General features: G+C 37.8%; 1 protein-coding gene across 3 annotated transcripts in view; it reads right to left on the bottom strand.

Moving 5' to 3' along the window:
- The window catches only part of SHOC1 (shortage in chiasmata 1), a 64,608-nt gene extending 39,756 nt beyond the window's left edge, over positions 1-24,852 (bottom strand). The window contains exons 1-9 of one of the 3 annotated variants that reach the window (XM_070742433.1): positions 24,783-24,852; positions 23,337-23,421; positions 22,498-22,627; positions 15,377-15,458; positions 9,105-9,286; positions 4,875-5,037; positions 2,782-2,875; positions 943-1,096; positions 654-761 (exon numbers count right to left, since the gene is read on the bottom strand). In XM_070742433.1, coding sequence (XP_070598534.1) covers positions 654-761; positions 943-1,096; positions 2,782-2,875; positions 4,875-5,037; positions 9,105-9,286; positions 15,377-15,458; positions 22,498-22,627; positions 23,337-23,405 — 982 coding nt within the window. In that variant the 5' untranslated portion in view covers positions 23,406-23,421; positions 24,783-24,852. Of the gene's footprint in view, positions 1-653; positions 762-942; positions 1,097-2,781; positions 2,876-4,874; positions 5,038-9,104; positions 9,287-15,376; positions 15,459-22,497; positions 22,628-23,336; positions 23,422-24,601 lie in introns of those variants that run through there. The other 2 variants (XM_070742434.1, XM_070742435.1) reach the window with 2 other exon arrangements.
- Positions 24,853-26,279: the final 1,427 nt, after the last annotated feature.

The following is a 26,279-nucleotide window of genomic DNA, read 5'->3' as shown; positions in this document are numbered from 1 at the left end:
GGTAGGGTCGCAATTGGTAAACCAGGTGAACCTGTGCAAAGGTCCCCTAGCTACATCTGAGAGATGTTGATCCAGTCTCAGCTGAGAATCTAGGAGGATTCTGTGCAATAATTTTACAATAATCTGTAAAACACATGAAAGCGATTTGCAGTTTAACGCAGTTTTAATGGGATTTATTTATTTATTTGTTTATTCATTCATTCATTCATTCATTCATTCATTCATTCATTCATTCATTTATTTATGCCGCCACTCTCCGTAGACTCGGGGCGGCATGCAAATCTAATAAATAAATAAATAAAAATTTCCAATCTAATAAACTATTTCCTCCAAAGTAAAGCTTGATAGTGTAATCAGATAATCTTGCAAGGCACTCAATTTTTGACCAAAATCCTACAGACAATTAGCACTTGTTAATGAAATAAAATCAAGAGATTTTTCTGAAATTTATCATTATTCAAAATATCTGAATTCTAGTTCAGATAAGGGTTATCAGGCAAAAGAGGACATAGATAATAGGAAAGAAGGATAATGGAGAGAAAGGAGACACATTGTTTAACTTTTTTGCTATCAATGACAAAACACAAGGACGAAAAAGGGAATATGTCCTCTTTTTGCCAGATGTCCAGTAATCCTAGTGCAAATGTACCTACTTGGATTGTTGTATTTTGGTAGATCTTTGTTCTGACTAGAATAAACTTCTTGAGTAGAGTAATGTTTTGAACTATTTATCATCTCTGGTATAATTGTCATGTTAAATTCTGGAAAAGATGTAAAAACTCAATCACAAAAATCAATGACAAAACTCAATAATGTAATGTTCTTTTCCTAGAGAATATGCTTAATGTTTAACGGCATTAATAAAAGGAACAGAAATAAAATAATAATGGGCAATGCAAAATATGAGAATTGGTGCCAAAATATAACGTTTTGTATTCTTACTTTCATTAGTTATTCTGAGACATTCATTTTCATCTTCTAAAATTTCTGGAGTTACTTGTAATAAAGATTTAAGGGCTAAACATGTGAGACTCTCCTTATCCACCTTTGAGTTTGTTGCTTCACAGAATTGAAACTTAACAAGAAATAAAGGAATCTGAAAAGAAAGACAGCAGTATTTGTCACAATAGCTTGTAGATACAAAGCTTTTGTATTCTGTCTACTTTCTTAACAGTGCATAATAGTTTATAGTTTATCCATTGTGGAAGACACAAGAAAATTCTTTTAAAAGGCCAGATCTTTCTCATTCTATCCAAAGCCCCATTTATTCAAATGGCTGTTTACCTCCAGGCACAACTGAGATGTATATTGATATGACACTTGGGTGCTCATCTATTGTCAATTAAGATTTTTTCACCCAGGCTACATATGCATTATACTGTAGTGACCTGTTCACAGGTTCTCATCAATATTCCATACCACTTGTACAAGGGCACAGATTTTACTCTTATCATTAAATATATACAGCGGCACCTCTACCTAAGAATGCCTCTACTTACAAAGTTTTCTAGATAAGAACTGGGTGTTCAAGATTTTTTTTGTCTCTTCTCAAGAACCATTTTCCACTTACAAACCTGACCCTCCAAAACTATAACCAGAAAAGGCAGGGAGAAGCCTCTGTGGGGCCTCTCTAGGAATCTCCTGGGAGGAAACAGGGCAGGAAAAGTGGGAGAGAAGCCTCCGTGGGGCCTCTCTAGGAATCTCCTGGGAAGAAACAGGGCCTCCACTCTCCCTGTGGTTTCCCCAATTGCACACATTATTTGCTTTTACATTGATTCCTATGGGAAAAATTGCTTCTTCTTAAACTTTTCTACTTAAGAGCATGGTCACAGAATGAATTAAGTTTGTAAGTAGAGGTACCGCTGTACTGTAAAAGCATTACATGGAGATCTGACACTGCCTGTTTTAATGTCTTAAGTTTCTTTCTTATTGTGCATTGATCAATCATTTTAAATGTCTCTGAAAAGGCTGCTGCATTTTCTTCTATAATTTCTTCTCTAAAAAGCAGGATCTCTCATTGGCAAGCTGGCTTTCTGGGAAAAATTACCTACTGATATCAAATTGGCCATCATTTTATTAAAACTTTGGAAAACTGTATTTTCCCAATTTGCTTTTAGAACCTGAAATTGTCTGTGGTGCAGGAACATTTTTAAAACATATTTTTAATGATGGGCTTGATTTATTAATTTTTAAAGATATTAATATATCCTGTAAATTGTCTGGGATTTAAGTAGGTTAAATGTTTTGAACTAAATAAAAATATTTTCTTATTTAAGAAAATAATAAATTATTTAAAAAGTATTTTCACGAGCTGTTTGCTTCCCTTCCAAAAAACATTATATTACCATTAAAACTTGCTGACTTTTAAAAAACTCTTTATGAGCTTTACTGAATTAGGAATATTCCACTGAAGACAGAAGAACAATAGCTTTGGAAACTATTGATAACAGTTCATTAAACAGTAATAGCATCATGACATTTGCACATGACTCCATATCAGGAAAATATGCAGCTTTTTCCTAGGTTGACCAAATTTTGTTAGTATAATAATTTAAAAGTCTCACCTTAACAAACTTTGAAATAACCTGGTTCTAAATAAAAATATCCATTTTTAAGATGTCTGTAATCCAATACCTTTTTAAATAAACTTGATTAAAGAACATTTTGTGAGAATGTTGTTTTCTGTTGTCATAGTCTGCCAGTATTTCCTTTCACATTTCTGTGAAAAAATTAATTTAGTAATTTGATCTATTCTGCACAATTTATTGAATCATTTTATACCTCTTCATCCTTTAAAGAAACTTTGCAGAAATCTTCACTTAATTCCATTCCTTTTTCTTGAGGTATCACACTCCTTTTGAAAGTAAAGCACTCCCTTTTAAAATGAAAGCACAAGCATAATACTTTATACTAGGTATTCTTTGATTGTCAATAATATAGTAACACAGAGGCATGTTTTCCACTTGTAAAACAAGTTAAGCATGTTACACTAAAATCTGTTTTAATCTGGAGAATGAGTTTTTAACTTCTTCCAGGTTGGAAAACTATGATTGATAATATATACCCCATCCAACTATGCTTAAGGCTGCTGCTTTGAGTGAAGAAGGAATTTTCCAAAATTCTTAATTCATTAAATATTTCTTTTCAGGGGAAATACAATAAGTGTTTTTCATAAGAAATAAGCAAAACAGGAGGAATGAGGAAAGAACAAAAGTTTCCAGAAGTATTTATTTCAAAAAATGTAACATTAACATTCTAACATTCATTATTAGGCATCATAAATATTTGACTAAAAACAAACCAACAATATATAGCAGAGGTATTTTGCAGCTACTTTTAGATTCAGCAGTAACAGATTCTATCTAGGTTAATTAGAAGAATATACAAGTGAAGGCATGTTGAAAAAGAAATATGCAGCATCTCAGCATAATGTTATTGAATATTTTAAATCAAATTTATATAGCCACCTATCTTCCTCAAGGGGGGATGTTAGAGTATGATTTCATTTTAATAAGGAAAATATTTTCTAAAAGGTGAAATACTTTAGCTGAATAGGTGGTAATACTTTAGCTGAATAGCATTTTAGTGGAAACTTTTCTCTAAGGGATAGGAATGTTGAAATATGTCTTAATTGTTAAGGGAACATGAATTTCATTAAATAAATGTTCCATACATTTAAAGTAAAATAGGCTAATGAACTTTTAAATTATATCCCAGGAACACCTGTCTGTTTGTCAACAACTCAGAAGCTAGTTCATCTCATTAAGTTTTAAAAATCCTGTATTTCCTCTTTCCTACAGGCTCATTGTAATTTTGCTTCATATAGTAAACTAGAAATTCATTTATAATTAGTTACAGTATTGAATTTGAATCTACCTATTCATCCACTCAAATCACAACTTGAAAATAAGCCTCTAAGGCAGTGGTTTTCAACCTTTCTAATGCTCCGACACCTTAAGATAGTTCCTCATGTTGTGGTGACCCCCAACCATAAGTCTAGCGCCAATTCTCCCAATACAGCTTTAAGCTGATTGGCAGGAAAGTCAGAGGGACACCCCCACTATAAATGCCTGATTGGTCAGATTGTAAAAATATGTTCCAAGGTGCCAGAACAGAAGCTTTAATTCATAACAACATGGGAAATTTGTCTTTTCCCATGGTCTTAGGCGACCCCTGTGAAACGTCATTCAACCCCCAAAGGGGTCCTGGCCCCCAGGTTGAGAACCACTGCTCTAAGGGATGAATGGATCATTTGTATATAGCAGTTTTTATTGCTTGGTACTTTTAGATATGTCAAACAGCATTTCCCATCATCTTCAATCAACATAGCTATTAATAGTGTTGGGTGAGCATCAAATTAAGGCCTGAAATGCAAGCAACAACTAACTAAAGAGTGTGTTTAATTTATTCTTTTCTCTTCAGCACCTCATGTGAGTAACTTTGGATAAGGCAAAAATATATATATTGTTAATAATTTCCCCCCAATCTTGGAATTCTGGGCTTTTGTTTTCCAAAGAAGACATACTGAAGCTTTGGCTGAAAATGGCTTCTTCAAGAATCACACATAAGCACTGTTGCATTCTTGAGCCACTGAATTTGTGCATTCATGAGACACTGAATAGAATGAATATATAAAAAATGGTAATAGTCTAGCGGTGTCATGCAGCATATTTATAGTAATTCCCCATAATTTTAGTTTATTGTTCCATGTTAGCATAGCCAATAAGTAAAACTACAGTTAATAACTAAAGCTTTTATAATTATTAAAGGTCACAAACATTTATCAAAGTGATATCCTACTTCATCCTAATTAACAGAAATTAAGATTATAATCAGATACATTCCTTATTGTATCTCATTTAGCAGTCCAATACCTCAATATGTCCTTTTCCATGAAACTGTCACCTTTAAAATTTAAAAGGGGATCTGGCACTTGGAAAACATTGAGTCGACTCAAGAGTGTTTGCAGAGAAGGTAGAAAATTAGCAGACTGTGTCCAATTATTAGTGAAAACAAGTTCTTCTTCAATATATAAACCTTAATAATATAACAATGAAAAATATCAATGTGACATCTTAATCAATCATTTTGCATATTGAAAAATATCATATAAATCTAAGTTAAAGATTTATAGATCCTTTTTCTTCTCATTTTTAATGTAGATATGTATGTTTGTATCTGTGAACTATTTACATTAGCTGCATTATTATGTACTTTGGACAAATTACATAACTTAATAATTCCTGTAACTAAAATTACTACCTTTTCAGAGATACAAAATTACAATCAAAATGCATTTACTTTCAAGAATGGTTAATTAATATTTTTGAACAAACTTCATGGCAGATATTAAGATCTGTTCCTCGGGATTATTTTGTTTGAAAGAATTATGATTCTAATTCTGTCAGTCCAAGGAAGTTTTACATTTGTTTTTCTGAGACAGGAATGCTCAGTACAGCATGACAAACAGAATTGGGAGAAAATCTTCACAGATGTTTGCAATGTTGTGTGGTGACTTGTTGCTCTAAGGGGGAAAAAAGATCATACACATCTTTAGTCTAGTGGAATCTCTTGAATGAGACATTCCTTTTCCCTTTTCTTTCTTGTCAGTCACAGAGGTGGGATTCAGCAGGTTCTGACCAGTTCTGGAGAAGCGCTAGGGAAATTTTGAGCAGTTTGGAGAACCTGTAAAAACCACCTCTCACTGGCCCCGGTTCCATCTATTCTCTGATTCCCAAGTCCCAGTTGATTGGGAGGAAATTGGAATTTTGCAGTAACCTTCCCCTAGAATGGGGTGAGAATGGAGATTTTACAATATCCTTCCCCTACCAAGCTTGTCACATCAAGGCCACAAAGCCACCTCATGCCCACAAAGCCATGCCCACAGAACCAATAGTAAAAAAAATTGAATCCCACCAGTGGACATTTTCCTTTAGTTTTTTAAAAATTAAATTAATCATTATCAAATTATCATTCAAAACTATTTCTTCTCGTTAACACCTGGTGGTATTGTGCTAATTGTAGGCCGAAGTCATATTCCTATTAAAACAAATGAATTCCTCAGACAGTAGATTTAACACACTATCTTCCAAACTGTAGTGCAAGGTATACCAGCATGAAGGTACTGGCCTTTATTCTTTCTTGTTAATGAAGGCAAAGAGTACTCACACTACTCACCAGAGCCTACAAAACTTTTGCCAGACCCATCCTTGAATACAGTTCATCTGTCTGGAACCCATACCACATCTCGGACATCAACACCCTTGAAAATGTCCAAAGACGAGAAGAGCCCTTCACTCCTCCACTCGAAACAGAATACCCTACGAAAGCAGACTATCAATCCTAGGTCTAGAAAGCTTAGAACTACGTCGCCTAAAACACGATCTAAGTATTGCCCACAAGATCATATGCTGCAACGTTCTACCTGTGAATGACTACTTCAGCTTCAACTGCAACAACACAAGAGCACGCAACAGATTCAAACTTAATATTAACCGCTCCAAACTTGACTGTAAAAAATATGACTTCAGCAACCGAGTTGTCAAAGCGTGGAACTCATGACCTGACTCAGTAGTGTCAACCCCTAACCCCCAACATTTTCCCCTTAGACTATCCACGATTGACCTCTCCAGGTTCCTTAGAGGTCAGTAAGGGGCGTGCATAAGTGCACCAGTGTGCCTTCTGTCCCCTGTCCAATTGTCTCTCCTTATCTCATTTATCTTTTCTTCCTTTCAAATATGTTCACCTATACTTTTATATCTTTTCTTCTATTCTTTTCTTTATTTATATTATTACATATCTATTCTCTTCAATGTGTATTATGTATTGGACAAAATAAATAAATAACTAACAAATAAATAAATAAAGAGTAGTACAGTCTGAACAGTTTAGTATAAACCAGGTTCAAGTGCAGCAATAGGTGTATGTCCCTGTTGGCAGGGAAAACATACACCGCTCTTCCAAATATGGACGGGAGCTGTGGGAAGAGTCAAGTTTAAAGTGGTAGGTTTAGCCAACTGTCGGAACTTGATCTGTAAGGTATGTAGAGTGTTTCTGATTCTGCTTTACTGTATTGAGAAGCCTTTACCCATCCCATGTGTCAGTTTTAGCTTCTAGAATCCCACCTCCATGAAGCACGGTGGAAAATTAATAAAGGGAGGTTCCTTCCTTTTTTTAGTGGGAAATTCCTAATCCACATGGCTGCTGGTATCCCATTCAATATGCTACATGGAGGTACTGAGAGTTAAGATTACTTCAGTCATACTCTTTCCTCAGAACCTCCTGAGAACCTTCCAGAATATTGCATAGGTAGAGGGTAGCGGTGGAAGTGAGAGAATTCCTGCTATTGTCATCTGCCAGCATCACGCATTAAAAAGAAGTGCTGGCTGAAGCAGCTTCAACACACTGTCAATCCCCATGCTGCCCGCTGACATATGACTGTTTTGATATGCTGCGAGAAGAGCATGGAAGAGAATAAATTATTATTATTATTTTATTATTATTTATTAGATTTGTATTACTTCTCCTTTCACCCTACAGCTTGCCTTCAATCTATTACCCCCTGCAAATGACTGGAAAATGGGAGTGTCTAAATCAGTGGTCCCCAAACTACGGCCTGCGGGCCACATGGGCCCACTGAGGCCATTTATCCGGCCCGCCAGTGAGTGACAAGAGCACAGGGAAAAGAGAGAGAGAAAGAAAGAAAAGGAAAAGAGAGAGAGGGAAGGAGAAGTGGAGAGGAATGAAGGAGGGAAGGAAGGAAGGAAAGAAGGAGAAATGGAGGGAACAAGGAAGAAAGGAAGGAAGGAAGAATGAAATGGAGGGACAGAGGAAGGAAGGACTGTTTTGGGGGGGCGGGGGTAATTCTTTTAAATTTTTCTCTCAACATACATTCAAACAACACAGTGTACCATCTAATTTTCCATGAATAAAATGTGGTATTTTGTTAGTAACTAATATCAATTATCAAAAAAGTTGCAAAAGGTTTTTTTTCTAATTTTGTCATCTAGTTACATTCATTTTCTTTTAATTAAATTCCCTCCTTAATGTTCCTTCAAAAAGTGCAACACCAATTATATTTCTAATTTATTAACCATTATGCCAAAGTGCTTCCTTCTTTCTTTATACATTTTTCATAAGCCAAGAAAACCTTGTATAGCCAATCAGATGTTAACAAAAGAAAATTAAAAACAAAACATAAACATATATGAATTTCAGATCTTCTCCCCCCTCTAAATAGTACGTTCCCATTTTGTTTTTTACTTTAAAACAAGGTATGTGTAGTGTGCATAGGGATTTGTTCATAGTTTTTTTTTATAGTCCGGCCCTCCAACAGTCCAAGGGACAGTGAACTGGCCCCCTGTGTAAAACGTTTGGGGACCCCTGGTCTATATCATCCGAAAGCAACTAAAGGAAGTTTGGAAAAGCCTAGCCTTTGCTGTGTCATCATCTCTGTTACAATCAAACATCATGCATTGTATAAGATTTCTGTCTGGAGAGGTGAGAAAAATCCCTCTTCAGTTTTGGCTCAGAAAAAAGTATCTAATCTAGGACAGAGGATGAAAGGAAATCTGCACCACAGTGGCGTGTCTTTTGAAAATGATTAAAATAGCGTCTTAAAGCCAACATACAGATATGATCGAAGCAGGGTGGGTCAGCAATGTTGCATTAACAGTATAAGCTTTTGAAGCAAGTACAATGTTTCTCCCCACACCCAAATCCACACATTTTTAAGAGTACTGTATATCTTGAGTTTAAGTTTAATTAATTGTATAAGTTAGAGCCTTAGCTGGGTGTCATTATGAATTTCCAACCAAGAACAATAATCACAATAGTTACAAAATAATAGTGTCCTCCAATGAAAAGAGTAGAATGGAACTCAAACTTTATTTCAGAAGAAGAAGAAAGTTTCTCACAGCTTTCAGAGTGTGATAAAACAGAATTAAACACATATAAACACGTATCTCTTTTTTGGAAAAACTTTTAAACCATTCTCTATAGGTAGGCAGGCAATTACACAATAAGGCATGTACAATTTTGGACTTGTATGCATATTCACAGTAATTTAGAAGTCTTGGCCGTATGAAATATGGAATGAAATTTACCTTCTTGTTTAAGTGCAACTGGAACATAATCCAGCTGCAAGTGATGTCCATCAGTCAGTTCCCCCTTGTCAACTTTTATAAGCATATAATCTTGTGTACTGGATTGAGAAGAAGGATTTGAACTTGGAATAATTTCAACATCTTCACTAGGAGTATGGAAGGCAATTTCTGAAACAGGCTTCCTAGATAGTGAAAATTAAAAATATTTTAGTCTATGAAATATATTAATGAGCTGTACTGATTACCTATTTCTGATAGATTTGCAAAGTGCTGTGTTAGTTACCAAGTGCTGTCGTACTTATCAAGTGACTTCATAATAATGACATCTATTCCATCCTAGTAAAGGTAGAATTGAACTCATGTAGACTTAGTACCAGTTCAAAAGTAGCTCCAGTCTCTGTGGTCCCACATTATTGGTTGTGTTCAGCATTTCAACCAATTTATTTTTGGCAGATCAAACTCAAATTGTCCAGGTATCTGTCTCTTTTTTTCTGCTTTTGGCAACAAAAGCAAAATGGGAATGGTGCAAAATATTAGGCTGTTTGGGTTTTGATATTTTCCCTTTTATGAGAAGTAACTGGTTTAAAGGGAATTTTGATTATTCCAGTTGAAGAACAGTAAAAATTGTTATAGAAGAGTCCAAACAGGATTTCTAGATTTTGTAACCTCAAAAGAATGAGCTTTATTGAAATTCTTTCTCCCCCACCCCAGTCAATGATGTAACTTGTAACCATGGTGAAAGAAATTAGAAAAAGAATATACCGGTAAATACAGAGCTGACGTATGATTCAACTTTTACAATTCTCAGCAGGCTTTTAATAATTGGTAAGCAAACATTTTCATTCTACTACTGAGAACTAGTTGGTTTAGTGGTCAGGACATCAGGATAGAGACTGTTAGTTTTAGTTTTATCTTAGAGAGAAAGCCCAGCTGGGTGACCTTGTGCCTTGTTCTTTCATTTCTAGGAAGGAGGCAATGGCAAACGGAGAGGGGCGGCATACAAATCTAATAAATAAAATAAAATAAACCACTTCTGCAAAATCTTGCTTAAGAAATTTGCTAAGCAGATTTTCATAGATTCTCTTTGCATCATTGGCTATTAAATTGAAGGAACCTTGAGTCTAACCCATAGAATAATTCAACTATGCTGTTTTGTTTAGTCAGAGTAGTTTCTGTCAGTGCACAGCAGCTGCTGATAGCAGGATGGATTTATTAATCAAGGTAGATTGGATCCACTCTGACATTTTATTAAAATGAAGTGATGCACCTATATCTCTAAATAAGGTAGAAATATATCTTCATGAAGTGAAGTATCCTATCAAGGACACAGTTTTCAGAACTCTACACAAGATGTATTAAAATGTACTGTAGTCATGAAAGTAGCAGTAATTGATTGTTTCTTCAGACGGGCAGTTCAGCCACTATAATGTAAAAATAGAGCAGGCATGAATGCAAAAAAGACAAAAAATATCTCTTTGGGAAGTAGATGAGAAGGAACCGGTAGTTAAGGATTAAAGGGGAAATGTCACCAGAAGATAGAAAAGGACACTGCACGCTGAGCATACTGAAAGCATCTTTTAATCCCACTGGAAGCTACCAGACTTTTGAAACAACAAGCCAAGTGCAACTACCACATTCTTGTGAAAGAATAAAACAAGGATTGGAGGAGAATAAGCTTCCCTTGGAGTACGAAAGCCAAGGAGTACGAAAAACAGCCAATGGGCAAACCGGAAGTTCGGGAAATGGAATTCTGGTTTGCCCATTGTGCTGTTTTTTGCACTCCGGGGCTTCAAGGAGCTTCCCTGAAGGCCCAAAATGTAAAAAACAGCACAAGTGGCAAACCTGAAGTGCATTTTTCCAAACTTCGGGTTTGCATGTTTGGCCATTTTTTCACTGTTCTAGGTTTCAGTAAGGCCTGTGCACATGCGTGGGGACAGGGGGGATTGTGCACATGCACAGGGGGCAGTGAAGGAAGTTCACATGTGTGGTGTGAGAATCGGTGTGAGCACGTGCGCACCTGGTATCACATGCACACATACCCTTTTGGCATGTGAACCAATAAAGATTTGCCATCGCTGCTATAGCCTAAAAGAAGGCAAACCTTTTTTTCCTCGGGTGCCAAAAGACCGTGCGCGCATGCTATCTCGCATGTGTGAGTGCCCACACCCATAATTCAATGCATGGGGACAGCGAAAAAAGCTTCTCCTGCTCCCTGGAGGCCCTCTGGAGGACCAGAAATGGCCTGTTTCCCAACTTCTGGTGGGTCCAGTAGGCTCATGTTTCATCCTCCCCAACTCTAAAGGCTTCCCTGGAGCTGGAGGAGGGTAAAAACACCAAGTGAAGATGATAGTGAATAGGATTTGAGAGTAATATTGTGTGTATAAGATGTATCATCTGTACTTAAAGGAAATTGTACTCAGACATTACACTCTTACTGTGAATATAGAATTTTTATATTTAACTCAAGAAAATTGAATAATAATGATAATAATAATAATGATGATAATAACAACAACAACAACAACAACAACAATAATAATAAATCCTGAAGCCCAGCCTCTTTTGGAGACATCCTGGATCAAGACTTGGTGGCTTCTGTCTCTCTAGCTCAGTGTTTCCCAACCTTGGCAACTTGAAGATACTTGGACTTCAACTCGCTGGCTGGGGAATTCTAGGAGTTGAAGTCCAGATATCTTCAACTTGCCAAGATTGGGAAACACTGCTCTAGCTAATGCCTAGCAGTCTACAAACAAAATATTAAAAAGGTATAATATTTGCGTAATTACTTACCAAGCACATCTAAATTATATTAAAGTAACCAAAATATCTTTACAATCCTGTCACAAATTTTGAGCACTCTCAATGTTTGGAAATTGAAAGTTGAAAAATTTGAGATGCCCTACCAATTTAGAAACAGATGGGTAAGTAATTATGAACATATGAGTATATTAGACAGCAATTGTACATTCTAATAAATATAGTTTTGCTATTATTGTGAATTACTTGGATTTTGTGTATTCCATCAGAGCCTGAAATGCCTTAGTGTTTGGATGAAAGTTATTTCCTAATTATTTTCCTAATTTTCTAATTAGTGTGTTCCTAATAATTTTCTGTCTGTTGATCTACATTGTCTATCTTGTATATTCTAGGCCAGGGCTGTCAAACTCATGGCCTGTGTGGGCCACATGCGTCGTGGGCTGACCACATCCATGCCCAGTTTAGTAAAGGGAAAAAAGTCATGATACGTCATGAGACACTGCCATCATGACATGAGTTTAACACCTCTGCTCTAGGCACAACTACTTGTAACACCCAGATAGAGAGCAAAAGGGGCTAAGAGATCTTATATGCATGAAGGAGTGAGCTGAACCTGGGAGCATGTGTAATGGCCCTATTTGGCTCTTTGTATTCTCAGTATTTATTTATTTATTTATTAGATTTGTATGCTGTCCTTCTCCAAGGACTCAGGGCGGCTAACATCATATAATATAACAATACAGTACAACAGAAAATCTCATTAAATTTAAAATTACAATCTAAAAATCCAATATTAAAAACAATTATACCATTTAAAAACAATCATACAACATATATCTTATTTCATTGGCCAAGGGGCTGAGACTAATTGCCCCAAGCCTGGCGACATAGGTGATTCCTAAGACTCTTATGGAAGGCAAGGAGGTAGAGGCAGTACGAATATCCAGGGGGAACTGATTCCAGAGGGCCGGGCCCCCCACAGAGAAGGATCTTCCCCTAGGCCCCGCCAAGCGACATTGTCTGGCTGACAGGGCCTGGAGAAGACCAACTCTGTGGGACCTAATCAGTTGCTGGGACTCATACGGCAGAAGGTGGTCCTGCAAGTAATCTGGCCCAATGCCATGTAGGGCTTTATAGGTCATTACCAGTGATGGGCTCCTACGGGAATGGTCAGGAACACAGTTCTGGTAGTAAAATTTGGAGCTCCACCCTGGAGCACCCAATTTGAACTGAAAGATGTTGAAACAAAATGCATAAGCCACGCGCACAGTGTGGTAGTAAAAATTTTGGTAGCCCATCACTGATCATTACCAACACTATGAACTAAATTGAAGTATGTTCTGAAGGTAACAAGACTGGCAGTGAAAACAAGAGCAGGCCTGCTTCAAACTGCTTCGGGAAATGTCAAAGCAGTTTGAAGCCTCAATGTCATAAATTTGAAAAAAATTAAATCACATCATCCAATTTCTCTCTCAGGATATGAGTCTAAATTAAATCACACTATAATTTAGATATCAACCTCTGCCTGAATTAGCATGTCCAGCATATGGAAGTCAACCATTGCCAATTTAAACTGCTTTTGCCACTAGACTATCTTCTTAACATTGAAGATAAACTGTCCTTCTATTAATAATAATAATAATAATAATAATAATAATAATAATAATAATAATTATTATTATTATTATTATTATTATTATTATACTGTATGTCATGAATTCTGGGATAATAGAAAGTTATGTGACTCTGTAATAAATATAATATTGATATACATAATTTATTAATTTATTCATACCATTATATATTGCCTGACTCCTAATGGCTCTAGGTCATGGCATATAACAATTCTGTATTTAGCTACCTTTCCTGGAGCATGCAATCATGTTGGTATAAATGGAGCCAAACAGCTAGGATATAGGATGGGATAGGATGGTGTGGGAGAAGGCAGGAATCTTTTCAAATGGGAATATAGACTGCCCCTTGAACCACAAGGTAGTGATAAATTGGGATTTCTGAAGAAGCATTTGTTTCCACATCCAAGTATAAATGGCCCTGGTACAACGATAGATCACAATTACAAACCAGGACTTAGTGAGTCCTGGGGTGGGGATTTGGTAGGATAACAAAAATATGACATTTTCTCCAATGGTCAGAACAGAAGCTTCCATTGTCTGGAAGCTTTTAGCAATCTTCACCTGAAGGGATGATATTAAAGTCTCTCCTTTCCTTAGCAACTATGTCTGTAAAATGAGATGAATGAGCATCTGTTTAACTGCGGCATAAAGTAGACCTGCTATTTCTTCTTTTGTACGGTATACGTGCTATCACAAGCACAATTCACTAAGTTTAAAATGTATTTTATACTATTTTGTGACACTTTTTCTGGGAATTAAAACTCTATTTAACTGACAATTAAGTGTTAATAAGACAATTTCCTTGTGTGCCCAATCACACCTGGCCAATAAAGAATTCTATCTATTCTATTTAAAAAGTCCATTAAGCAAAATGGGGGTTCCATTTAAAATGGAAATCTTTTCTTTGAAATTTTTTTTAATTTTTCTTCACATTAAAAAACATACATAGCAACATATATATCACATATGCCTTCATATGGTGGTGGGCTTCTGCTGATATGGCTAATTGTGTGCAGCTCCGTGGCTCTGGCGCGCAAGTGCGGGATCGAGTGCAGTTTTGTTTCTTGCACCTGTGCAGGTAGCAAAATTTTGCAATGGGACACATGTGCACACACATTTCAGGAAGTTTGCTTCCCCACAACCTCACCAAAACACACATAGATCCCTTCCAATCCTATTATTTTAAATCATCAATAACTCAAACAAAATATTGCCAAATTTCTGACGATGTTTGAATTGCTTCTTTTGAACAAGGCTACTGTTAGAGACAAGGAACTAGGGTGACACAGGGAGTTGATCAGAATGTGTTTATTGCTACTTGCCTAATGACAGTAATCTCACCAGACTAATAATGCATGTACTACAGAAACTGCTAAATAAGCATTTCAAGATTTAGGGAGGATTTGGTTTCTCCTGCCTTTTCCCCATCAGCAATTCAAGGCTAATCAATCTTTTCACTCCTCTTTTCCTTTCAGCCCAGATTCCACCACTGCTATAGAACTAGCACATAAGTAGAAAAGAAGGTTAATACACTAAAAATCCTGCCATTTATCAAGGCAACAAGTCTTGTTACATTCCCGATCCTTAATTTTGTCATGGTAGTAATTCTGCAATTAGACTTTCTAAAACTACACCAGCTGACCCTACCACCAGATATCAAAATTTAGGACAAGTCAAGGATCCTCTCAACAGGAGCATGAATTTCTGCCTCAAACACAAGGCAACAATACTCTGCTGTTTCTGAATTATTATTTGCTGCTTTGAAACAGCATTTCTATAACTGAAGTAACCTTTGTACCATTATCAGGTTGTTGGTACCTTCATTTGGAAAATCCCTAATTTTGGGATACAATGTTGTCGCTTCCAATTTAAAAGACTTACTTCTCTAAGAAATCTTCAGTGCACAGACATTTTTTCCAAATATCAGCTACTGAAATATTCGTTATAGTGGAATCGGCTAAAGCTAGAGCCAAAAAAGAAAACAGAAAAAAAAATACAGTAACTATATTTATTTATTTATTTATTTATTTATTTATTTATTTATTTATTTATTGATTTACTTACTTACTTACTTACTTACTTACTTACTTACTTACTTACTTACTTACTTACTTACTTACTTACTTACTTATTTTTCAAGGAGGAATCTTAAAAGATGAAATAAACATTATAATGAAGATAGTCTATAGAATTCTCAAGGTAGAGAAATAGGTGGCATAGCTAATTTGAGTAATGTTCACAGTATTTACAGAATTCTACGCATTGTAAAAATAACATTTTTCTGACCATATGGTATGGAGCAAATCACAAAATCAAGATATTATAATATTCTGAAATTTTGGAATTGTAACTTACACATTTTGTGCAGTTGCAAATGAACAGGTAGGAAGGACAGTACAGTAGTCAATGCAATACAACTCTTAAGTTAATGAAAGCAGAATATATAAAACTGCTTGTCTCACTAAAAGATTGTTAAAAAATGAAGGATTGATTAGAAAGGTGTTGTTTGCTTTTCCCACAAAATTACTATAATGAGCCATTCTCAATGCATATCAAAATGCATGTCTGAAAACAGTATTTAATATATAATTGCTGGATGGATCATATTCTACAGAAGTTCAGGGAAAGCAAGTAAGAACAACCCAAAAAATTAGAGAGAAAAAATATATATAAAAAATAAACACAGCAGTGTATTCATTGGCAACCTGAATCCCTTAGTCTATCTATCTGTAAAATTAGGATAACTAAGTTACATAAGAAGCAGCAAGTCATAGTTGAAGTAGACCCAGAGACAGGGTTTTGAGCAATCGGTACTTTTATTCAGCTCAGAGAACAAGTGACAGCTCAGCAAGGTAAAGTGACAATTCAGCGAGTACCGACTGACTCTGCCTGGAGAAACCGCTCCTTTTATATATTTGCGGTTCCCGCCAAAGCTAGAGCCGGCCGCGTCTGAGCCAATCAGGAGCGACTTCCTGCTTGGGCTCAGACAGCGCTGAAAGAGGAACAAACTATTTACAGAGTTACAAGGTAGCCATTACAGGATACAACACCCCTCCCCTCATAGTTGGACACATCCATCAAGAAAGCCATGTGACAAAGTCGTCCAATCGGTGGGGCCTCTGAGTAGCTCGCGCTGACCTGCGCAGTTCAATTTCTCCTTCGCCACCGACTGTGGAGGATGGCTCGCCGCTGTTCTCCCGGTGTGGCGGACTTGGCCTGGCGGGCCCAACGAAGGCTTCGGAGGACGAGGATGGTTCGGCGTCGCTGGATGGTTCCCCCTGGCCCGATAAGTCTCTTTGCGTGTCTCTTATTTCGGGCAATGTACTAAAGTCTGTTGAAGGGGGAGAGTCCATGTCAGCGGTTTGTGGCAATTGATTTTCTGTTCGCTTCCGAATGTGGTCTATGTGTCGTTTCCACAAACGACCATCCTCTAGTTTAACAACATAGGTCTTAGGTGCATTTTGCTTAACAATGATTCCCTTCATCCAGTTTACATTTCCATCAAAACTTTTTACATATACATTTTGTCCCAAAAACATTTCTCTTTCAGGTTTGGTACACATTTGGTTATTATTAACACAGAACCTTGGGTTTAACCTGTCTAGTGGTGACCTCAACTTCCTTCCCATCAATAACTCTGCAGGGCTTACATGTGTGTGCGAGTTAGGGGTGATGTGTTGGGTGAGTAAGAATTGGTCCAAGTTCTGTTGCACATCCCCAGGGCCTGACCTGCGCAATGCCTCCTTTGCCACCCGTACGTAACGTTCTGCCAATCCGTTAGCCCAGGGCGAATAAGGCGAGATGAGGGCATGCCTGACCCCTAGGCCATCTAGGAACAATTCGAATTGCCTGGCTGTTAGCTGTGGCCCATTGTCAGACACTAAGAGATCTGGGCAACCATGGGATGCAAACAGTCTGCTCAATACCTTGATAGTGGCACTTGTGGTTATGTTGTTCATTGCTATTATTTCCAACCATTTGGAGAAGGCATCAACCACTATTAAAAAATACTGAGACCCCACTGGGCCAGCAAAATCAATGTGGATTCTAGACCAAGGACCAGCAGGCTGTTCCCACTCAGCCGGAGTTGTTTTGGGGGGACTGGGCCGTGACTCTTGGCACGGATCACACTTTGAAACCCAGCTTTCAATATCAGCATCCAGCCCTGGCCACCATAAATGCCCCCTTGCTAGGCTCTTCATCCTGACAATCCCAGGATGACCCACATGTAGCATTTTGAGTACCTTTCCCCTTAGGCTTTTGGGGATGATCACTCTATCCCCCCACAGCAAACAACCTTTTACATACGATAACTCAAGTCTCTTGTTTTTAAAATCACACAATTCAGGTTTCACAACATCATTTTGCCATCCCTTTAGAACAAAGTTCACCACTTGTTTAAGGATTTGATCTTGCTGCGTGTGTGCAGCTACCTCTTTTGCTGTGGTTAGTGGGTTTTCCTCGAGTTCTATCATTAGCACATCTGTGGAAGGAACAGGGTCTTCCACTAAGTCTGTTATGGGGCATCTGCTGAGACCGTCTGCATGATTGATTTCCTTCCCCCCCTTGTGGGTGAGCTCATACTGATACCCTGAGAGGAAAAGAGCCCATCTGATTAGTCTTGGAGACATAAAAGGTGGAGTGGGCTTGTTGGGGGCTAGCAGGCCTAGTAGAGGTTTGTGGTCAGTGACTAGCTCAAAGCTTCTTCCAAAAATGTAATTGTGAAACTTCTTTACCCCTGCCACTAATGCTAGAGCCTCCTTGTCTAACTGGCTATAATTCCTTTCTGTGCTGGTCATGGTTCTTGAAAAAAATGCTATTGGGGCCTCTGTCTTATTAGGTAGAACGTGAGCTAGGACTCCTCCTATGCCGTACGGCGAAGCGTCGCACGTGAGCCTAATGGTTAGTGAAGCACTATATTGGACTACTACACTTTTAGAAGTTAATAAAGTTTTTATTTGAGAAAAAGCTTCACGTTCAGTTTTCCCCCATGTCCAGCGGGCTTCCTTCTGGAGTAAACGATGGAGAGGCTCTGCTACTGTTGCCTTCTGCTTTAAAAAAACGGAATAAAAATTAAGGAGGCCCAAAAATGCCTGCAACTCATTCTTATCTCGTGGCTCTGGGGCTTCTCTAATTGCTCTCAACTTCTCTGTTGTGGGGTGGATTCCTTCCTTATCTATTTTATATCCTAGGAATTCTATGCTGTTGGTTCCCCAGACACATTTATCAGGCTTGATTCTTAAACCTTTGTCCTGTAACCTCTTAAGTACTTCCCTTATCCTTTTGTTTACTTGTTCCTGGTTCTCCCCTGCAATTAAGATGTCATCAAAGTATGGAATGGCCCCATTTACCCCTGACAATAGGCGTTCCATAATGCTCTGGAATATTCCTGGGGCTATGCTTACCCCAAACTGTAACCTCGTGCATTTGAAAGCCCCCCTGTGCGTTACAATTGTTTGAGCGTTTGCTGTTTGTTCATCGACCGGAAGTTGCTGGTAAGCTTGCGCCAGGTCGATCTTTGCGAACCTTTTCCCCTCCCCCAGGGAATGTAACAGTTGTTGCACGACCGGGATGGGGTAGGGGTGGTGTTGGAGCGCCTTGTTTAGGGTCGATTTGTAATCAGCGCAAACTCTTAGGGAGCCATCTGGCTTCAGAGGGGTAACTATGGGAGTTTCCCATGGCCCCTGCTCCACAGGGACCAAAATACCTTGGCTAATGAGTTTGTCCAGCTGTATATCTAGTTTGGGGAGGAGTGGCAGGGGGACCCTGCGAGGTTTTAGTCTGATCGGTGGGACCTTGGGGTCAATAGAGAAAGATATAGGGGGCCCCTTATACAATCCCAGTGTGGGGCTGAACACCTCAGGGAACTCTTTCACAAAGTTAGGCATATCATAACAGTTTACATTACACACACCCGAAATCTCGATCCCCAGTGGTTCCATCCATGCTAAACCCAGAAGAGAGTGTTTGGCCCCTGTTACAATAAGCATGGGAAGGGTACATTTAACATTCTTGAATGCGATAGGTACATTTGCTGTTCCCAGGACCGAGATTACTCCCCCCTGAAAGTCTCTAATCACCAAAGAGGTTTGATTTAGGTCAGCCTTAGATACATTAGGCATATACAGTTTAAATTTTTCCCAGGGCATGATGGTATATCTAGAGCCCGTGTCCAGCTCCATTGAGCAAGGTTGGTTATTGAGTAACAGTGATATAACAATTTTAGCCCCTTTTTTGGTTGCCGTGTTATTCACGGAAAATTGAGAGTTACCTCTATAGTAGTCGCGGTTAGCGGTTGAGTAGTTCCTTTGACCCGCGTTGCGGAATGGTCTCCTTTCTCGCGCTTGGGGGGTCTGGTTTTGAGGTCGCTGGTATTGCGGTGTGGCAAATGTTTCCTCTGGCGCTGTTGCTCTGCATGCGATGGCGATGTGGCCTCTCCGGTTGCAACGGCGGCATGTAGCGTCTCGGAAGGGGCATCGATGGCGCTGGTGATTTCCCCGGCAGCCCGCGCAGGGGGCTGGGTGAGTAGCTCTCAGGTGTCTCGGCTGGTCTTGCACCAGGAGGCAGTTGTCTCCGCTGGGAATTTGTTGGCTGTTGTCTGTTTCCACGGTGCTGGGAGACGCGGAGTCGATTTTTGCAATGAGTTCTCGCCTTCCGTGCTCTTTCAATTCTCTCGCCGCTGCGTCGGCTGCTTCTGCGGTTTGCGCCAGTTTAATCACGGTTTGTAGACTCGGCTCTTCTTCGGTGAGGAGTTTATTTCTCACCGTGCTGTTTTTCATGCCGAAAACCAAGGCGTCGGTGAGGCGAGCTTCCGGGTCTTTAAACTTGCATTGGGCAAGTACCGTTCGAAGCCGCGTTGTAAACTGGCTGATCGACTCGGTTTCCCTCTGAGCCATCATGTGGAATTGATGCCGAAAAACCATGGCTGGTTTGGTCGGCTTGAAATGGCTCGCCAGTTTTTGTTGTAGGACGTCCCATGCTGTGGCTCTTGCTTGTTCCGGTTCGGTGAGAGTTTGGGCAAGTCTACGGATTTCTGCGCCGCAGTAGTTAAGGAAAATAGCCCGTTTGCGATCGGCTTCGGCGTCCTGCATTCCCGCCGCCTCGAGGAAGATCTCGAAGGTGGCCATGTACTCGTCCCATGTCGATTTCTCGGGATCGAAGAGTTCCGGAGCCTGGCCGATCTGGATTTTGTCCATGTTGCACGCGAAGTTTCTTCCGTCCGTTCGTCGCCAGTGAAGTAGACCCAGAGACACGGTTTTGAGCAATCGGTACTTTTATTCAGCTCAGAGAACAAGTGACAGCTCAGCAAGGTAAAGTGACAATTCAGCGAGTACCGACTGACTCTGCCTGGAGAAACCGCTCCTTTTATATATTTGCGGTTCCCGCCAAAGCTAGAGCCGGCCGCGTCTGAGCCAATCAGGAGCGACTTCCTGCTTGGGCTCAGACAGCGCTGAAAGAGGAACAAACTATTTACAGAGTTACAAGGTAGCCATTACAGGATACAACAATAGTGTATTATATAAATATAAATTTGCAACTATCTTCCTACGTATCTAGTTTTTCTTGTTCTCAGCATATATGCCATTGCTGGTCAAACTTTTGGGCACTGAGTGCCAAAATGGGAGCATGCTCGTTTGGGCTGTAACCTGGAAGAGGAGCTGTCCAGGGTGCATATGTATGCATGAAAATGAACTTCCAGTTTCCAGCATGTGCATTTGCGTCAGGTAGCTAGTCTTCCAGGATTCAAGGCCAGTTGATTGTTGCATGCACATATGCATCAGAAACTGGGAAGGCACCGCACATGTCAGGTGACATGGCTCAGTGTGCCATGGTAAGCCATCATGGATATATGCTATCTCTGATGCTTTAATCTGCACAATTAATTAATCTTTAATTTGTTCTACTGTAACAGCATAGTATAGAGTCTTAGCCACTGTCTCTTAAGAATTTCATATTCAAGAATCAATTTGTAGTACATAATTTGTGCATAAAACTAGTACACGCCTAGAGTTTAGAACTCTAGGCTTTGCCTTTGCTCATGGAATACAGACTGTAAATGTTATTTTTTTTAAATTCAGATAGAAACCCAACTAGTCTACAGCTATCCACCTATTGCAGGGCCAAAATAACAATAATGAGGACATTGCCTCAGTAATAGATAGATGATGCTAGAAGACATAATAGACAAATAATGGATATCCTGTGAAACAAATAGAATGGTTAGAGATAGTATCCTATATCCTAAAGTTAGCTCAGTCAATTATCACAGTATCATAGCAATGAAAAGAAATTACAATAAGTATAAAACCAATAAAAGGGCAAAAATCACGATAAAAGAGGGCAAGATAGCAAGGACAGATCAGATGGAAAGAAAGCAAAGGGGCTCATTCTCCTTCACCAAAGGAGTAGGTGGATAGCTCTTTCAAAAAATACCAAAGTGGGTACCATCTAGATCAGGGGTGACAAACTCAATGCCCATGGGCTAGGGGCGCTTAAATCTGGCTCACAGGTCACCCCTGGAAACAGTGAAGGACCAGCCCACAATGCTTTTGCCAGCAAAATGGGCACCTGAACTCCGTTTTCAGCTGAGTGGCCCCCTGCAACCCCCTGCCAATGGCAGAAGGTTGCAGGAGGCCATCACAGCCCAAATTGGAGCTCAGGAGCCTGTTTTCGCTGGCAGAGTGCTTGGGCCACCAGAGGCCCGAGATGAATGATGTTAAGATGGCCACACCCATCCTGACCATGCCCATCCCGTCCCCCCTCCCCTGTTATCAAACACAACCCTGATGTGGCCCTCAATGAAATCAAGTTTGATACTCCTGATCTAAATCTTTATATAAATAAGTATCCTGAACAATTATTTTAATTATGTGAGAGCAATGGGTTGTTATAGCCTATTGAGAAAATGTAATTATTCCACAAGTTAATTAATATATTGACTTTCTTTGCAGCAAAGCTGTTACATTTAAAAATATAAAATGCGAAAGTTAGATATTACATACCTCTTGTCCAGGGTCTTCTATATTTATTATCAGCCAATTTTCCATCATGATAGTAATATGTATCCTGGTATAAACTAAAAGGGAAGTGAATTGATAACAACTGAAAGGTAATTCTCTCTTTTGCCAGTTTCTGCAGAAGGAAAATAGACCACATGATCCTGAGTAAAGCTTTTCCAAATTGTATTTAAATCAACTTGATTAAATGCAGAAATTCACACCTAGCTCCTAATTTTTATAGATCGGTAAAGCTAAAATTTAAGTTACACTGGGCTATTGCATAACTGTTATATGTTAATTTTAAAGTAAGGCTAACTATGTTTAGTGGGATTGCTTTTTAGTTGAGTATATTTAAGACTATAGTTCTCATTATAATATTAAATAGGATGATTTAGCATATGTACATTTTTTATTTGGATAGGGTTATACTGGCTAGTTTTTCTAAACATCGGAACAAAATAAAATTAATTTAATACATTCCTTCACCCTCAATATGTTCAACCCAGAAAAAGGAAATATTAAAAAAAAATGTTTCTATCAAAGTGTATTCTTAAGTAAGATACACAAATATTAGAAAAAAATAATCAATTTCAATACTCTGTCAGATTTTTAAAAATGATATAATTTTATATGCTCACATAAATAGTTCTTTGCATCCAATATATTATTGAAAACAAAAAAACCCCAGACTAATAAAATTATTTTTGTTAATATCATTATTAATTTTATTAAAATAGCTACTAACATAATGAGAAATAACTTTTAATTACTTTTTTTCTCTTCTATTTCTATTCCAATTATATATTTGAAATTCCAAGACATTTAGAACTTTAATAGCATACCTCATAACAATAGTCAATTGCATGAAACTTCACAGGTGAAAACATAGTACTTTTCATGTTGTGATACATTTTCAAATTTAAATGTCTGAAATAAGAAAATAGAAAAAATGGCCATCCAGCACATAAATTACGTACCATTGCATTTTATGCATTGTAATTTTTAATAGAACTTTTACATACAAAATTAAGAAGACAATTAAATCATTTTTATTAGGACAAATTATTCTTGCTTAATTTCCTATGCTGTTTCTGCAGTTGCAGAAAGGCTTAGTGGGATTTTGGAGATAGACAACATGAACGAATATGGCAAGGACTTTTAAGACAGAGTTGGGGTGATTTAATATCAAGTTAATTTGCAACATTCTTGATGCATGGACATATGTGGTCAGTATGATTTAATTTTCAATTACTTCATGAAGAATGTTCTACCATTTACATTAAATAAAATTTGATAATTTGATAAGCATAATAGGACACCTAGAACCTGAATAAATGTTAAAAGTCTGAGGAAAAGTGTTAGTAGAAACACAATACTTAACTTAGATTTTTTGCTTTAAATGTGTTGATAACCAAGAAAGTATATTTAGATGTACTGTATACTCTTTTTTTTTTAAAAGAACCAGATTTCTTTGCATTCTTTTCCTTTATACTGTATATGAAAAAGAAGGCTAGTAAATTGTCCCCAATTTCACTGGGCTATTCTTTGTTTTTGTTTTCCCCATTCTAATTCTTGAAAAAACTGCTCCCTGAATCTAACAATTCAGGATTGCATGTTCTTTAAAACAAAAAGCAGAAAATCCCAAAACTGCTTTGGAACCATTTTTACCAGGATAGGATTGTGTTATTCCTAATTGTAAAAGCCTCTTTCCATATTGGCTCATAGTAGCAGTAGTAGTACAGGTAATCATTGTTTAGCAACTGCCTTGTTTAGCCATTGTTATGATGGTTACCAAAAAAAAATAAAATAGAAACTTTACAAGCAATACCATATTCAGTAACCCATTGAACATTTCATGTGGTAAAACTGTGAATGATGGAGCTAGCACATTCACAATTAGCTTTATAATTTTAAAACTTCCCATGGTATTATAGATAAAAGAAGGATTACACACTGCGGTAAGGTAACAATTTTAATTTTAAAATGCTGCAAGCCATGCAGCTTAAGTCCTATTTAAGTGTAGGACTCATTTAATTTGCACAATGTTGCTGGCCACACAGGCTTCATTTCGCCTACTGTTGCTAGGCCCGTAGACATATAATCTTACCCTTCTAATTAGATTTGATCTCATGCGACTAAACGGTTTCCACGGTTGTTTCTAAGTCAATAAGGCTGTGACAAGCCAGCTGAGACCTAAGTAGCTTCTCCCTCTTCAGCTCAGCTGAATCCTTAAGCATTTCTGAAGGGAAAAAAACCCCAAATGTGGAAGAATTGTAAGATAGCGTTACCTCTCTTCAAATCCCTTCCTAGTGAGGCCCTAACAGCCTTTGGTTCTGTTTTCTGTAGCTCCGCCTGTCCTTTAAATTCTGGGGTCTGAGGGAGATGCAGGGCCTTGCTCTTGCAATGTTCAACTATGTGTGTCCTGTGTGTGTTTGTATGTGTGTAAAAAATTAACCAGACCTAACCAGGAATTTCTCCCTTCTGTTAAGACCTTAAATTTAGACATTTTGGAATCTGGAAGAAAAGATTCCAAAGACTTATGTAAAACAACAGCTGAAGTGGAGCTAGCTAAGCAAACAGTATGAAAGATGAAAGGCATCGCATAAATATGTTAAGTAGCTGCTAACAGCTAGAGGAAATACATTATCGAAATATTATGTATATTATAATATACTATATTATACTATATGTATATTATCGGGGGGAAATCAGACTAAAATTATTTTCATTAATGTAATTATTAATTTTATTAAAATTACTACTAACATATAGAAACATAGAAGATTGACGGCAGAAAAAGACCTCATGGTCCATCTAGTCTGCCCTTATACTATTTCTTGTACTTTATCTTAGGATGGATATATGTCTATCCCAGGCATGTATTCAGTTACTGTCGATTTACCAACCAGGTCTGCTGGAAGTTTGTTCCAAGCATCTACTACTCTTTCAATAAAATAATATTTTCTCACGTTACTTCTAATCTTTCCCCCAACTAACCTCAGATTGTGCCCCGGTATGGTAGAAAAAAACCAAGCAATTTCAGTATTCTGGCAGATTTCTTAAAATGATATAATTTTGTATGATCACATAAATAGTGCTTTGCATACGATATACTGTATTATCAAAAACAAAAAAACAGACTAATAAAATTATTTTTATTAATGTAATTATTAATTTTATTAAAATTACTACTGACATAATGAGAAATAGCTTTTAATTACTTGTTTTCTCTTGTATTTCTGTTCCGATTATATATTTGAAATTCTAAGACATTTGGAACTTTGACAGCATACCTTATAACAATAGTCAATTGCTTGGAACGTCACAGGTGAAAACATAGTATTTCTTATGTTGTGATACATTTTCCAAATTTAAATGTCTGAAATAGGAAAATAGAAAAGATGGTCATCCAGCACATTAATTATGTACTATTACCTTTTAATGGAGGGAAAAGAGAATGGGAATGGTCACCAAATTCTCCAGGCACAGTATTTCTCTTTAATTCTGCTTTTTAAAAAAAAAAAAAAATTAGCCTTTGGATTTTAATTCTTCCTCCTTGTGTGCTTATACACTTCTATGATGTCATCATGAAAAAAGGATTTTAAAAAAGGCCTATCTAAATGGAAGTTGAACCATGAGTGGATCCATATGCTTTGTTTATGTCTCAATAATATTCTTAGTCAATTATTTCTCTCAAGCTTTGAGGGTGCTGAGGAGCATTAGTGTGTGTGCCATTTTTACCCTTTGGGCCATTGTTCTGCTTGTAGACCAGCACATGGTCAATC

The sequence above is a fragment of the Erythrolamprus reginae genome, chromosome 2, assembly GCF_031021105.1.
Source record: "Erythrolamprus reginae isolate rEryReg1 chromosome 2, rEryReg1.hap1, whole genome shotgun sequence".
Lineage (NCBI taxonomy): Eukaryota > Metazoa > Chordata > Lepidosauria > Squamata > Dipsadidae > Erythrolamprus > Erythrolamprus reginae.
The sequence above is the reverse complement of the archived record's forward strand: the minus strand, read 5'-3'. Positions and strand labels throughout refer to the sequence as shown.